Genomic DNA, 16508 nt, shown 5'->3' with positions numbered 1-16508 from the left:
TGCTGTGAATTAGTAGGTGTTTATTTCTTAGAGACCAATGTGTTTTGGTATGTTTCCAAATTAAATGTACAATTGTGCTTTTAAACACAGGACTGTTTTTTTTCATTAAAAAGATAAGGCCTGAATAGAGGTGTCCTTTTGGGCTCAGTCCTGTTGCCTTAACAAGCATATTAGCTGTACAAACAGCTGTAATTAATGTTTGCTCTCTTAGAAGTCATAAATTATTTGAATTGAAAATCAGTAAGGAGAGAAAATGTTTCATTTATTTGAGTATTTGATCCAGAACTATGCACTGGAGGGATAGATTATACAGGTGACCCATTGATGGAATATATTTGGAGCATTTTAATTTTTTTTTTTTTTTTTAAACCACAGGCTTCCTGAATTTCTGTGGGTAAGAGAAAAGGTTGAATAAAAAGTATCAATAACGTCTCTTTCAGTTATTCCAGTGTAATTTGACCGGTATCTCTATATGAGTGTAGTCATGTCAATGTGAAACCTGTCAACTTTTCTAAAGCTAACTGTACTTTGATTCTGGTGTTAAGGTATGCCAGCTGCTTCCTTATTTTCTTCCTCACACCAACAGAATGGGAATATGCCACAGCATGGCTGCAGCCATGGCTTCCACATATTATTGTAAGGAGACAGCTGCTGTGGGACCGGAGTCAGTGTCTTGCGATGCTCTTCTACGGCTTCTCCTATTCTCCTCGTTATAGCATTGAACAAGGGCTCAGTGTCAGCTGATAGAGGATTTGCCTCAGAAGGATCTTGGGAGAGATCAAACAGCAGTGGAGGGTCATGATGGGTTACACCATCCCCAAAACATGGGCAAATTCCTCTTCCAAAACAGGCCCCAGAGGCTTCTGGTTGGAATACTGGAGTAGCATAATGAGCTTTCCATACGATGCCACCTGTCACAGAAGAAGCACATTTGAACAACATGGCATTAGGAGTCAGAGGAGGTCCCTGAAAGATTGGTTCACATTTTTAGTTATCTGCTTTGTCATTCCTAGGGTAAGTTTATGTTGTCATTGTCTCCTATGGGTGAAAGGCCCTTTTTAGGAGCTGGCAAGGATTCAGAGTGGTTTTCGTGGCTCATGGGCTCTGGGTATGTACAGGTGGAGTCTCTGCCACTTTTTTTGTGTCCCTTTAAAACTCCATATGCCTCTTGGGAGGAAAAATTGAGAATGTAGCCCCCGATTTTTGGATGCAGGTACTGGTAGGTGGTTCTTCTGTTGGCTCTGTACACCTGAGCCAAGAAGAGCACCTGGGCAGAAACTGATCACACCTCATTTCCATGCTTGCTTTCCAGCACACTTTCAAATAGTGTGGTAATTGTAGGCCATGAAAGCAGTAAAATCTGGAGTCTAGCTTTTAAGTTACCATGATGAAGGCAACTAATTTGTAGCTTTAGAGCTTGTACTTTATTGAGCTCTTGCTCAAGTTAAGCACTGGTTAAGTGCAGGTTTGTAACTGGTAATGAAAAAATGACAAACGACTAGGACTAAATCCGAACGCAGTTCAACAGGAGATTTTCCTTCCTCCTCCCTCCTCCTTTTTCCCCGTGTTCCTCACCTCATGTTTAGAAATTATTACACTGAACTCGCAGGCAAGGATGTGCCCAACAAGAAGACAACAATTAGATACTATGTCTGAAAAAGGCAGAGGAGAAGAAAGGGGACATTCAGCACTTGGAGCCACTTCTGTAATGCACTGAGCATGAACAGCTGACAACTGCATTGTCTCTACATGGCATTTTTTTTTTTGGTTCAATGGGATCAGCTGAACTGTCCTGCCTTTTCTTGTCCCCGGAGCTGTTCTTCATGACTGGGAGTCTGTCATCTCACTACTGCTAGAATATATTTTGTTAATAAATAAAATTTTAAAACTTCTTAAAAGGTGACAGGGAACAAAGAACAGACATTAAGGCTCAGGCAATCTTTTAGCTTAAAATCTCCAGTTGCTGGCTGGTTGGCTGGCTATGTATCTATTTATTTCCACATCCTGCTAAGCTATGCTTCTGCACTTGTGTGGAGGGATAATGGCTCAATGGTTCTGAAATGTTTTGGCATAATACATTTAGAAATATTATAGACTTTAGATATATGTATTTCTGAAACTGTGAAAGAAAGGATGCAGAAGGTGGATTCCTTAAAGGAAATGGGCTCACTTCCTGATGCCTCACTAAGGACAGGTATTCCTTAGCTCCCTTTGGGTGTGTGCTTTGCTGCTGGCTGGCATGTGCTCCAGGTCCTTATACTTTCCTAGTCTTGTGACTAAAAGAGCATTTGTCTCATGACAAAGTGTCCTCTGTCATATCAGGGTTCCCCAAGCATGGGATTTGGGTGCTACGTCTGTGGTCAGGTAGCACAGTTACTTCCCATAAATAGTTGAGCTGAATTCCTCATAATTTGTACACTGCAGGGCAGTTCAGAGAAGTGAGTAGAGTGCCTGAGGAGAATTGTTCTGATTCCACAAAATTTTAACATTCACTTTTCACAGCTGTAAAAAATTACTGGAGTTGCAGAGTGGGAGAGACAGGTCCTTCTTGGTTCATTGTGAAGGATACAGTGAGGCTGACTGTAATTAACCTGTGTTGGTGAGCTGACTAGACAGCTGAGTTACAGCAGGATAAAAGAAGAAAAAAAAAAAAAAAAGATGGTAGAAATTGGCACTAATGAAAGCAGTAGGGGTTTCAGTCGTCTCCAAGAGGCAAAGAGGAATATGCAGTTTGCTACTGAAGTAGCTCTGACAGAATTTGAAGGATGCCTGTGAATTTTAAGGCAACATGTTAATAAAATATGTCCAAGGGAAAGAAAACATGCTGCTTCAATCCAAACAGCTCTCAAACCCATCTGGTAACAATCAGTCAGTTTAATGAGCAGAAAGAAACGGACTGTCACTCACAAGCCTTATTGTGCTCTGGTAGAGGAAAGGACTCTTTAACATACAGACAAAGGATTCTCCTGGCTTCAGTAAAGAGCTTAATTGATGGGTCCTGCCTGGGTGACATCAAGACAATGGCTTCATATCTAGCCTATCCAATAGACAGAAGTAAACAGACAATAAATATATAATATGAACGTGATATATTTGTAAATAAGCTAAACTAGACTCTAAAAAGTCTGTTAGCCTAGTCAGAAGTAATGGCAGTTGGAGCAAAGAAACAGAATTTTTGGCTTGGCTGAAAGTTGAGCCCCACAGTAATATTTTATTAGCCAGCCTTTCATATGCAGAACATCACATCAATGTTTTCAAAACCCCTTGCCATGAGCAGTTGTGGCTCAATGGGAAAACTGCAGAAAGGCATGCACAGGAGACCTAGCTGTGCGTGTGGCTTTGTAGGAACACAAAATACACCTTGCATCTGCATGTTGTATCTGTGTTTATGTTACAGGTGTCGGTGGCCTACTAGAGCAGAACAGTTATTGGTGGCTTGACATCAATGCTGTGTGTCTAGGGGTGTTTTACTGAGGGTTAACTCTTGTCTGGTCCCACCTACACAACATCTTTTAGCAATTAGAGCATACTAGGTATGATCCTGGAGACTATTTTACAGTTTAGTTTCATCTAAACTAAAGTAATGATCTCCGAGCCCATTCTACAATGCAAACCAAAGCACAATGAGTGGGTATGCTCCAGAGGGTTTTGCTTCAAAAGCACTCTTCTGAGCTGAACTAAAATTGTAACATAGATGAACCTCACATAGCCTAGGAGAACAAGAGGTGAGAGGGAGAGGAGATCACCACCAGTCTTTTAATCTGAAAAGCAGTTCTTCAAACTCCTCCCTTGATGGAGTATGCATTTAGGCTTTCACTAGGGAAGCGCAGCATGACTTCTAGCAGGAATTTTCTTCAGAAGTCACTGCTGTCAGAAAAAGCTTTCTCTGCCCAGAAAACTTCTCTGTCCAGAAAAAATATGCATTACTAGAAACTGGAGAGCTCTAAGATTAGTGATGGCATAGAAGATTTGTGTTTCTGACTGCAGTTCTGCTTTAGGTAATGCAAACAGCTGAATGGGCTCGGGGTTAGATGTGATCAAGCCTGGAGCTACTGGCAGTTCTGGTGTGGGACTGGCTTGCCAGCAGTCTGTGGCAGGTGAACTGATCTCTCACCTCTCTAGTGGCAGCTCTAAGACCTGTACTCCCATCCTCAGTCTCTAATTCCTTGTTCTGCTGTTTATTGGACACATGGGGAGAGACTCAAAGCAGTGACTCATCTTTCTTTAGGCTTGGTGGGCTCCTCACACAACAGCACAGTGCTCCCTGGGGCACAGGCCATATCCTGCTCTGTGGCTGTGTGTTAACTCAAACCTCTGGCCTAGAGCTTTGGGTGGGGTTCAGGTGGGCACCAGCGGTGATAACACTTTGGAACTGAAACCACTGCCAGGGCTCCCGGCGGCGTGAGCCCGGCTGGGCCTAGAACTGCTCCACGCTTCCCCAGAGCCCAGGGCCACTGGCTGCAGCTCTCAGCCTGCCGAGGCCTGACCACGTCCCCTCTGCACACCCACAGGCGTGGGTGGCCTTTCATACAGGGCACGTTGAAATGTGAAAATGAAGAGCAGAGCAGCTAACTGAGTGGAAGAGCGAGGGAGTTTTCATTTTATTTTTCATAACCTCCTCCGCCGAAGGCATTCATCGCCGTGTGACTGGCGCCGTCTCCTGGGCGGCGGTTGTGGCGGTTGGCCAGCGACGGTTGTGGCCGTTGGTCGGTGGCGGGGCCGCGCTGCCCCCTGGCGGCGCCTTCTCCCGCCGGCTGAGGGGAGAGCGGCCACGGCGGCCCCCGCTCAACACCCGGCCCGTCACGCCCGCTCCTGCGCTCCGGTGCTCGGGGGGTGGAGCCGGCAGCGATCCCCTGCTAGGCATGTCTCTGCATTGCTGGCCTACTCGCTACAGTGCACGCCAGGGAAGGAGTATACCAGTCCCTCCTCCAGTGATTTTTTTTTTTCTATATTTTAGTCACGTTAATGTGCTTTTAATAAAAGAAGACACCATGACAGCAACGGAGGAAGATAACTCCTAACCAAAACTGACAACCTCGTTAGCTTATGGGGTTGGTTCAACTAATCTAGATTTGTAATTACTGCAGAGGCCCCATTTCCACAGGAAGAGCAAGGATGCAGAGTGGTGATTCTGCATCTGTTGACTCTGTAGAGCGGTGACGCTGCAATTACTTAGAGATGATGTATTTTGATTGTGTCCAAACAGAGGAAAGAACTGAGTCCTGGTCTCTTTACATAAGTAATTAGTAGAGACAGCCAAAATGTCACTTTAAGTGTGGTTCCCTCACTGGGATCACCTGGTTTCATAGCCATGGTGGTATCAGGTCACCCAATTCCCTAGCTGGGGGAAAGCAGCAAGGCCGAGTGAGCTGCCCAGGCCAGACCCACCGGCTTGCGGCTGCACCAAGCACAAGCTCTGCACCAGTTCTGCCCAACTGCAGCAGCCCCAGTAAGGCTGTGAAGGCCTTACTCCTCAGCAGCAAGGCAGACGATCAGCAGTTGCAGCACTCTTCACTTTTTTTTTTTCCTAAAAAAAAAAAAAAAAGCAGCAATCCCTTTTCTTGTTCTTAGATAAAAATGTTATCAGCATCTTTCCAGAGAAAACATAAAATGAGGATTCCCAACAGAAAAAAAAACCAAAAACAAATCCACAACCATTCCCTAGAGGACGTGAGGATGCTCCATCCTATGGAAGAACTGGATTTATGAAACACCCTTGTACTTAGCATTTTCTACCACAAAGCTCCTTCAGCGGTACACAGATTGCTCTGGTTCTCACCCTGAAGGGATTAGCTCCTCAAGTACTGCATGGCTTGCATAGCTTAGACATTTTTCCTTGAATGAAATACCCAGATTAATCTCTGGAGATCAAGAACCTAAAAATAAAATTCCACCACAGCACCTAGCATCACATCCTCACATTTAGTTCTGCTGTGTATTTATTCATGCCCACAAGAAACACCGCAAAGTTCTGAGCCATTATCCTGATACACACACACACAAGTATCTAGGGGAACAGAAAAGTCAATTTTGAAATACTTGCAAGTACAAGTAAGATTTGTAGTCTTCAAGTGTTCACTAAGCAAGTATATTCTTGACTTGATAGGATCTATACTTGATACTGTCATTGTATCAGAAAGTATCATAAAGAAAATGTAAATGGACACGAGAAAGATCACATAGTTAACACTGTGACATAAGAAGGATTTCCTGCCGGGGCTGCCTAAGGTCTTTGAACAGCCAGCTTCTTATCAACATACCAGCTGAATGCGAACAGCTGCTGATGGTGGAATGCTCTAGCATTTGTAACTATTACCTAATTGCAGTCTCTGAAGATCTCTGTAATTCTTCTCCCACTTCCCAGACAGGGAAAGCAAAACAAAAATTAAAGGGGATCATTCAAGTTTCTAAAGGATGGGAAAATGAGTAGGCATGGCCTACTCCATCGGCTTCTGCCTTTCTCCAGCTGTGTAGAATGGAAAAAAAAAAAGAGGGTATGACATCACCACAAATTCATCAACTTTATACTTACTATCACATCATCCAGTCACAGGAGGTGCAATTAATCTCAACTAACTTTAATATGAGGGTGATTTTTATATCTGATATGTTCAATTTCAGCTCCCTTTTTAGTCAGTGGAGAGAAACAGGTGTGACTGATCTAGCCCAGATGTGCTGATCAGAAGGAGGTGAATCGCACCCTGTAAACATCTGCATCTCTTCAGTGACTATAAAACAACAAGCTCAGATCTGGGCGCCTTGTCTTTCGTCGCACAAGTGCCATCCTTCATTCTGAGAAGGAATAAGGACACAGCTACTTTTACGCTCTCTTTTACGCTGTAACGGAGGGTGACTCCGGAAAGCTCAGGCACTCAGGCATCACAGCTGCGGTCGGCTTCTCTAATGCCACAGCTGAAGAAACGAAGCAAATAAGATAGGGCTATTAAAAACAAACTACTGCTTAAGATAAAAACCTTACGTGTGCAGTTCCTTTTTCTTCAGTCATATACTAAAGCTGATCCTGAATGCTTTTGCAGCAAAAGCAATAGAAACACTGCAACAACAGGGAGGTTCTTAAAGCCTTGCTACCCAGGAAGCGAAACCCTTGCTCTCAGGCAAGGCAGGACAGCTAACAATACAGTCATTCTGCACCTTGCAGAAGTGGTGAGCATTTGAGGCAATAAACTTACTCCAGATACACATATGAATGTTTTTACATGGTACTCTGTTGGAAGCTAGAGGTCATTAGATCGTCTCTGATCTGCGGGAGGGGGATGTTTATACTCACTGTCCTTTTGGTGCCACCGCGCTGCATGCAGAAACACACCACAGTAGTGAAACATGAATTCGTGCTTGGAGTGCTGAACCGTCCCCTGCAGCAAAGGCAGCAAGGTGTGCCCGTCGATTACCCTGATGGAGAGGACGGGAGTCATCAGACTGCTTAAGAATTTCAGTCTGGAGCGTGAGCAGTACTCACTCTCCCTGTATGCAGCATTAGGATACTGGGTGTCATTCGTAAACCAAGCTACTGTTTAGCTAATGAGCCCTGAGATTTTTAATTGTGTGAAAGGTGAAAACCAGTGATTAGCAGTTACTAACAGTTTTTGCAGTTACAGCTAGTTCACACATTCTGCCTGGGGAGATAAGTCACAATTACTGTAATTTCCCTGCAAGTAACTGAAGGCATTGTCCATAGCGTCTAGTTTTGCTCCCTGAAATGGAAGTCACTGATAGGTCTGTGAGCTTGTGGCTTCATAGAAAAACAAAACAAAACAAAACAGCCTCCAAAACTCCACTTAATTGACTAACTGTTGGTTTAGTTACACACCACTAGTACTTCATGCTTTTTGTTAACAAATAGTGTATGCTTTAGCCACCCACACTTTCTCATGTTCTTTAGAGGAGCCTAATACAGATGTTACAAATTGTTTACTATCAAGGAAACAGCTTCTCCAGTACCGACAGCCAAATGCAGGCCATGTACCATTTGCTCTCAAAAAAACAGGCTTCCTAGTCTTGGAAAGGGCCTGTCCTAGCACTCCAACAGGACCAACCAGCTTTGTGAAGATCTGTGGATTTTTCACTAGATGTAAGATTAAAAGAGGGTTCTTTTTTTTTTTACAGTCATCCCAGCATCCCAAATCACCCAGGTTGGCTTTTAGCAATTAGAAAACTGAGTCAGCTAAATGACTCTTCGTGAAACATACTGTTTTCTTTTGCCTTTTCCATATAAGCAGACAAGATGGGGAAAGCTACACAGAAAGCTAGAGAATTGCCTGGTTAAGAAACAAACAGAATTTAACCTGTGGCTGTTAAGATGCATGACATATAAAGTCAGCTTCTGTCTAAATCAAGAAAGAGGAACAAGTACGATTTATGAAGCCACCTTTGTACCTGTCCTGGGGTAGTACCCCTCCAGCCAGGTGAACCACTGTTGGGAAAATGTCCATAAGGCTTGTAGGTTCATTGATAACTGTCCCTGCAGGCAACACTCCTGGCCATCTAACTATTCCTGGGACACGGATCCCTCCTTCCCAGCCTCCCATGCCTTTTCCACCTGTTAAAGGGGGTAAAAAGTACCAAAAAGGATGAAAGAATGAAAGATTTTAGATATTTATCATGCATGTATAATTAAAGGTTTTAAAACTTTTAGAATATTCAAATAACTTCAATGGAAACACACTAAATCCTGGAGAAGAGTGCAAATTCCATTCTTCAAAACTAAGTATTAACCTGTTTATTTGCACGGCTTTCTCGGGTAGCACATATAGCAATCCGCTACTATGCAGTATTTTGGCAAAAGAGGAACAAGTGCACTCTGATATTTTGACTCATAAATTTAATTGAATGTCATGTCTGAGACTAATCTCCACACTGGCTAATAACATGCCCAAGGAAAAAAGTCTGTTATCAATAAAAAGCAAAATCTGACTTGGTGGCAATGGAATAGAGGTTGCAGCCTCACTTGGTGCCCGAGGAAGGGAGATTAACCTAATTCCCCTCACCACTCTCCAGGACTACAAATCATTTTGTAATGTGTCTGCTGCCTCTGATTGTGAACTGACAACCAAGCTGGCCCTATGTTAATGTTTGATCCCCCTCCAGGAGTTTACAGTCCCAGGGATGCCCTGAGGTGGTCCCAAACAGAAAAGTGCAGAACCTGTGCAGTAAATAGGCAAGAGCCCTGAATATACTGCAGTGATGAAGACTTTCCACCTACATTCCTGTTTAAGTTGTCTTGAGGTAATCCAAAGAGTTTTTCTTAACTTGTTTTCTCTTGCATTTCTCTAGTCCTCTGGTTCATCATGAAATTGACTCTCTTAAAAGTAAAAATATTCATTGTTTAGTATAGTATTTCAAAGTGAGAACCCTTTCTTAATTACAGATATGAATTATAGATGTCAAGGATGGGGATATTAATGAAACAACGTAGTTTAAAGCCAGAACTCCAAGTTGAGGGTCCATTTAGAAAACAAAAATTGCAAAATGTTGAGGCCTAGGTACCTATATGACCTTTGCTTCTGACCTATTCCTAGGTACCTATATGACCTATTCCTTCTATCAAGGGCAGAAATGACAAGTTATTGCTGGGAAGAGTTACAGGAAAATTGGAAAACAAAACTTGAAGCTAGCTTATTTGTTATCTCAGCTAATAAATCGTCAGCTGAATGGTAGTTTATACTTGGCATTGCTAAGTAATGCCAGACTTTGCTACGAAGGAGATGTGCTCATACTCACAGCTGAGAGGCAAGTATTCCAGAGCGTGGTTTCAAAGGCTGACAGGATGGCATGATGGATTATAAACAGGGGAAGCCCAGCTGCTTGTGCAATAATCTTTGTGCCATGTAAGATAATAGTATCTTACGCTTTGCCATTCACTAGTGGCTGCTCTCATTATTCATACACATAGCTTATTTATCTCCTTGCTTTCAATACCTTGTTAGCAATAGCAGTAGTGAGTTCTACAGATATTTATGAATTAAACTAAATTTGAAAATCTTTAACATTTAGTCATTGCTAGTTAGTGTCACTGGGATGTCCCCTGTTCTGCTGTATGTGGACTTAAATGGGAAAGCCTTTCTGTTATGAATATCTAAAATCATAGAATCATAGAATCATAGAATGGTTAGGGTTGGAAGGGACCTTCAAAGGTCATCTAGTCCAACCCCCCTGCAAGGAGCAGGGACATCCCTGACTAGATCAGGTTGCTCAGAGCCTCATCCAGCCTGGCCTTGAACGTTTCCAGGGATGGGGCCTCCACCACCTTTCCGGGCAACCTGCTCCAGTGTTCTATAACTCGCATCGTAAAAATTTTTTCCCTAATTTCTAATCTAAATCTACCCCCCTCTATTTTAAAACCATTACCCCTCGTCCTATCGCAACAGGCCCTACTAAACAGCCTATCCCCATCTTTCTTGTAGGCCCCCTTGAGGTACTGGAAGACCGCTATCAGGTCTCCCCAGAGCCTCCTCTTCTCCAGGCTGAACAGCCCCAACTCTCTCAGCCTGTCCTCATAAGAGAGGTGCTCCAGCCCTTTTATCATCTTCGTGGCCCTCCTCTGGACCTTCTCCAACTGGTCCATGTCCTTCTTGTGTTGGGGGCTCCAGAACTGGACACAGTACTGCAGGTGGGGTCTCACCAGGGCAGAGTAGAGGGGGAGAATCACCTCCCTCGGCCTGCTGGCCACGCTCCTCTTGATGCAGCCCAGGATGCGGTTGGCCTTCTGGGCCGCAAGGGCGCATTGCCTGCTCATGTTAAGCTTCTCATCCACCAGCACTCCCAAGTCCTTCTCCTCAGGGCTGCTCTCAATCCATTCCCCGCCCAGCCTGTATTTGTGCCTGGGATTGCCATGACCCAGGTGCAGGACCTTGCACTTGGCCTGGTTGAACTTCATGAGGTTGGCACGGGCCCACCTCTCCAGCCTGTCAAGGTCCCTCTGGATGGCATCCCTCCCTTCCAGCGTGTCGACAGCACCACACAACTTGGTGTCGTCGGCGAACCTGCTGAGGGTGCACTCTATCCCACTGTCCATGTCGCCGACAAAGATGTTGAACAGGGCCGCGCCCAACACGGACCGCTGAGGGACGCCACTCGTGACCGGTCTCCACATGGACATTGAGCCGTTGACCACCACTCTCTGAGTGCGGCCATCCAGCCAACTCCTTATCCACCGAGTGGTCCGTCCATCAAACCCATGTCTCTCTAGTTTAGAGAGAAGGATGTCGTGCGGGACAGTGTCAAAAGCTTTGCACAAGTCCAGGTAGATGATGTCAGTTGCTCGTCCCTTGTCCACCGATGCCGTCACCCCATCATAGAAGGCCACCAAATTGGTCAGGCACGATCTGCCCTTGGTGAAGCCATGTTGGCTGTCACCAACCACCTCCTTGCTCTCCATGTGCCTTAGCATGGTTTCCAGGAGAATCTGCTCCATGACCTTGCCAGGCACAGAGGTGAGGCTGACCGGCCTGTAGTTACCTGGGTCTTCCTTGTTCCCCTTTTTAAAAATGGGGGTTATGTTCCCTCTCTTCCAGTCATCGGGGACCCCACCAGACCGCCACGACCTCTCAAATACGATAGCCAGTGGCTTGGCAACTTCATCTGCCAGTTCCCTCAGGACCCGCGGATGGATCTCATCAGGTCCCATGGACTTGAGCACCTTTAGGTTCCTCAGATGATCCCGAACCTGCTCTTCGAGTACAATGGGTGGTTCTTCATTCTCGCAGTCCCTGCTTGCACCTTCTACAGCTTGGGTGGTGGGACAGGAACTCTTGTCGGTGAAGACTGAGGCAAAAAAGTCATTGAGAACCTCAGCCTTCTCCATGTCCTGGGTAACCAGGACACCAGTTCCCTTCTGGAGGGGGCCTACATTTACCCTGGACTTTCTTTTGTCCCCTACGTACCTATAAAAGCTCTTCTTGTTGCATTTTATATCCCTGGCCAGATTCAGTTCTGCCAGGGCTTTGGCCTTCCTTACCTTATCCCTGGCCACTCGCACAGCCTCTTTGTAGTCCTCCCAGGCTATCTGTCCCCACTTCCACCCTCTATAGGCTTCCTTTTTTACTCTCAGTTGGTCCAGGAGCTCCTTGCTCATCCACACCGGCCTCCTGGCCTTTTTGCCCGACTTGTTTTTCATCGGGATGCACCTCTGCTGAGCTTGGAGGAGGTGGTCCTTGAATATAGACCAACTTTCCTGGGCCCCTCTTCCCTCCAGGGCCGCCTCCCGTGGCACTTGGCCCATCAGGTCCCTGAAGAGGCCGAAGTCCGCCTTCCTGAAGTCTAGGGCAGAGAGCTTGCCATGTAGTTTCCTTGCTGCCCCGTGGATCTTGAACTCCACCATGTCATGGTCGCTGCAGCCAAGGCTGTCCTTTAGTTTCACATCCCCCACCAGACCCTCCCTGTTGGTGAGCACAAGGTCGAGCATGGCACCCCTCCTTGTTGGCTCCTCTATCGCCTGCAGGAGGAAGTTGTCGTCCACGCATTCCAGGAACCTCCTGGACTGCCTGTGCCCTGCCGTGTTGTCTCTCCAACAGATGTCGGGGTGGTTGAAGTCCCCCACAAGGACCAGGGCTTGTGACCGTGAGGCTGCTCCTAGCTGCCTATAGAGCACTTCATCTGCTCTGTCCTCCTGGCCAGGCGGCCTGTAACAGACCCCCACCGTAACGTCCCCTGTCCGTCCCCATCCTTTAATCTTGACCCATAAGCTCTCTGTCAGCTCCTCCTCCATCCCCAGGTGGAGCTCCACACACTCCAGCCGGTTGCTGACGTAGAGAGCGACACCCCCTCCTTGTCTCCCCTTCCTGTCTTTTCTAAAAAGCCTATACCCTTCCATGTTGACGCTCCAGTCGTATGTGTCATCCCACCATGTCTCCGTGATGCCAACGAGGTCGTAGCCCTGCTCGTGTGCAAGCATCTCCAGCTCTTCCTGTTTATTCCCCATGCTGCGTGCATTGGTATAGAGACACTTCAGCTGGGCCCCCGACAAAGCCGACTTGCTGGCTGGACTGACAGGGGTGCTATTGGATAGCAGTTTAGGTTTATTTGCACTTATCTGTGATCCTTCCTCAGCTTCTGGACCCTCGGTGCTGGCACTGGCGCCATGCTGACAGCAGTGGGCTGAACTGTGCTCCCCCTCCCCCAGCAACACTATTTTAAAGCCCTCCGGACGAGCCTGGCAAGTCTTTGTCCAAGCACACTCTTCCCCCTCTTGGTTAGGTGCTCGCCATCCGCCCCTAGCAGCCCGGGCTTCTCAAAGCACGCCTCGTGATCTAGATACCCAAAGCCCTGGCTGTAGCACCACTCCCTGAGCCACGAGTTAACCTGCCAGATACGTCTGGCCCTTTCAGGTCCCTGCCCTTCGACCGGGAGGATTGATGAGAATACCACCTGCGCCCCAGAGCCTTTGACTGTTGAACCCAGAGCCCTGAAATCCCTTTTGATGTTTTTTAGACTGCTGCCAGCGGTTTCGCTGGCCCCCACATGAAACACCAGCAGTGGATAATAGTCTGTGGGCCGTATGAGGCTAGGTAGTCTCTTGGTGACGTCCCTGATACGAGCCCCTGGGAGACAGCACACCTCCCGAGAGACCGCATCGGGGTGGCAGATGGGTGCCTCCGTACCTGTCAGGAGGGATACTTTGTATCTTCTTTTCTCCTCTCTAAGCAGGCATGATTTCATAATTGTCCTCTCCTACTGAAATCCAGGTCATCCAGTCCAAGCCCCCTGCAAGGAGCAGGGACATCTCCAACCAGATCAGGTTGCTCAGAGCACCCTGCAACCTAGCCTTGAATGTTTCCAGGGATGGGGCATCCACCACCTCCCTGGGTAACCTGTGCCAGTGTTTTGCCACCCTCTGAGACTGGAGACTATGCTTACAGTATTTAAAGACAATATGGAACTAGAAGGAGGTAAAAGTGTAACGGAGTCTAAAGAAAGGATGAATGAGGGGGGAACATAACAGCATTGAAATACATTATGATATTGCAACAACAGGATGTTGCAAGGAGGAAAGGAAGAACATATTTTCTGTAGTTTGGTGAATAGGACAAGATCTGTTGCTTGAACTGCAGCAAGGAAGTTCAAGTTCAAGGCCAAGTGCAAGGTCCTGCACCTCAGTCAGGGCAATCCCAGGCACAAATAAAGGCTGGGTACAGAATGTATTGAAAGCAACCCTGAGGAGAAGAACTTGGGGGCACTGGTGGATGAAAGGCTGGACACGAGCCAGCAATGTGTGCTCACAGCCCAGAAAACCAACCGCTTCCTGGGCTGCATCAAAAGAAGTGTAGCCAGCAGGCCGAGGGAGGTGGTTCTCTCCCACTACTCTGCCCTGGTGAGACCCCACCTGGAGTACTGCATCCAGCTCTGGAACCCCCAACATAAGAAGGATATGGACCAGCTGGAAAGGGTGCAGAGGAGGGCCATGAAGATGATCAGAGGGCTGGAGCACCTCTCCTATGAGGACAGGCTGAGAGAGTTGGGGCTGTTCAGCCTGGAGAAGAGGAGACTCTGGGGAGACCTTAAACTGGCTTTCCAATACCTAAAGGGGGCCTACAGGAAAGATGAGAAGAAACTCTTCAGCAGGGCCTGTTGTGATAGGACGAGGGGTAATGGTTTTAAAATAGAAGGAGTTAGATTCAGAGTGGATATAAGGAAAAAAAATTTTTACACTGAGGGTGGTGGAACACTGGAACAGGTTGCCCAGAGAGGTGGCTGATGCCCCATCCCTGAAAACATTCAAGGCCAGGTTGGATGAGGCTCTGAGCAACCTGATCTAGTCGAAGATGTCCCTGCTTCTTGCAAGGGGGCTGGACTAGATGACCTTGAAAGGTCTCTTCCAACCCTAACGGTTCTATGATTCTATAAAAAACCTCCAGTAGCACAGACAATGAAAACTGGATTATCTGGGAAATCACTGAAGGTCTTTAAAAATAGGTTAGACAATATAGCTATCAGGTGTAGCTTTGGTGAAAGCAATCCTGTCTGGGGGCTTAAGAAAGAATAGTTGATGCTCTGAATTTCCAAGATTATCATAACAGTTTAATAAATATAGTTTACCTGGATGTATTTTATTCTATCATTTTCTTTTTAAAAGGAAGTCTCATGCATGTATACACTATCAAAATTTTACCTTTATAGATCCCATTCCATCCACCCAACTGAGCATTTCCTCTGTGAGCCTCTAAGGATCCTCCATGATCAGATGCAAAATAAATGAATGTTGTATTCTTCAAGCCTTCTTTGTCAATAACATCTAGAAGCTTGCCTATAAACAAAGCAAAACATCATAATTATGTCTGGAGATGCAGTCAGAGTTTTTTAGGTCTTGACTCAAAATTCAGCAAAGGCAGAGTCTTTCCACTTACCTTATTCAAGCTGCTCAGAATACTCTGTCAGCTTTATGCTGTAAATTCTCTGAGTCAAGGGTTGTCTCCACTGTATAGCTTCAAGCATCTTAAAAAAACTTAAATAATAGTGCTTCCTAGATTCCTAATCATATAAAACTGCTGTCTCTCACCAAGAACTGACCAGGGACTCTGAGATCAGGCTGCTTACTATCAACCAAAATCTTCTCCTGATGTCAGCAGTAAAGCTTCACAAACTGTAATTCAAACTTAACCTCATAAGGAATGCTTTTGGAACCAATAGTGTCAAATGTTTATACAGAATATGATTTATCTTTGATTGCTTGTCTCCACCACCTACTGCATCAAATATATTCACCAGGAACAGTTTCCATAGCTACAGAAGCAGCAGCAAAAGCTGAAGTAAGCACGGAAAAAGCATAAGCCAGTGATCGGCTCTTTTGCTCTCTCTTTTCCTCTATAGACTTCCCGTGCCTCCTTTGTCAAACTAGTTATTGACCTATAGTAAAAACAGACACCTCCCCTCAGAAAGAGTTTAGATTTAGTCTAGGCCTATTGGTTCTGATTTAGACCCCACATCTCTTACTTAGCTGTCCAGCCCCGGAGACTTGTGTCCTCACTAGCTGTCATCCTGTTTGGCCTATACAAGGCACGTTCCTTACACCATTTGACTTCTGTCCAGCTCTGCTTGTGTAGCCTGTGCCTGAAGGTGACTGGCGCTAAAAATTTGGAAAAGTAGCATAGCAAATCCTCTGGTTCAACTGGATCTTGCAGAGGTTCTCATCCTGCCCATGAAAAGCAACAGCGCTCCTCTCAAAATAGAATTTTGTAAACACGGTTACTGGAGGAAGAAAAAGTTCAGAGATTGAATCTTGGCCTGGACAGGAGGTGAATTCCTTGGCAACAGGGTCCTCACTTTGGACTAGATACAAACAGGAGCTATCGCTCTCCCTCCCACTGAAGCAGAAAGGAACTGCTAAGTAAGGCTTAGTTTGAAAACCTAACTTAACTGACATTCAGAGCCTAGATTTAACTCTGAGTCTTCACGACGTACTGACTTCACACAATTTATTAAGTGAAACTCCTTAGCTTTTTGACTTGACCTTTTGGCTAGAAAGGAGTTCTGGTTTCTGCTCCAAGGATTATTCT

General features: G+C 45.9%; 1 protein-coding gene across 1 annotated transcript in view; it reads right to left on the bottom strand.

Moving 5' to 3' along the window:
* LOC104475347 (arylsulfatase D) overlaps positions 1-16508 on the bottom strand; it is a 23430-nt gene continuing 6922 nt past the window's right edge. Inside the window, exons 7-10 of the mRNA XM_086768483.1 lie at positions 15125-15259; positions 8395-8557; positions 7289-7410; positions 1-911 (exon numbers count right to left, since the gene is read on the bottom strand). Of these exons, the coding sequence (XP_086624609.1) occupies positions 541-911; positions 7289-7410; positions 8395-8557; positions 15125-15259 (791 nt within the window). The 3' untranslated portion in view covers positions 1-540. The remainder of the gene's footprint in view (positions 912-7288; positions 7411-8394; positions 8558-15124; positions 15260-16508) is intronic.

Source organism: Chlamydotis macqueenii, chromosome 1 (assembly GCF_036417535.1).
Source record: "Chlamydotis macqueenii isolate bChlMac1 chromosome 1, bChlMac1.mat, whole genome shotgun sequence".
Classification (NCBI taxonomy): Eukaryota; Metazoa; Chordata; class Aves; order Otidiformes; family Otididae; genus Chlamydotis; species Chlamydotis macqueenii.
Note: the sequence above shows the minus strand (reverse complement) of the source record. Positions and strands in the feature narration are given on the sequence as shown.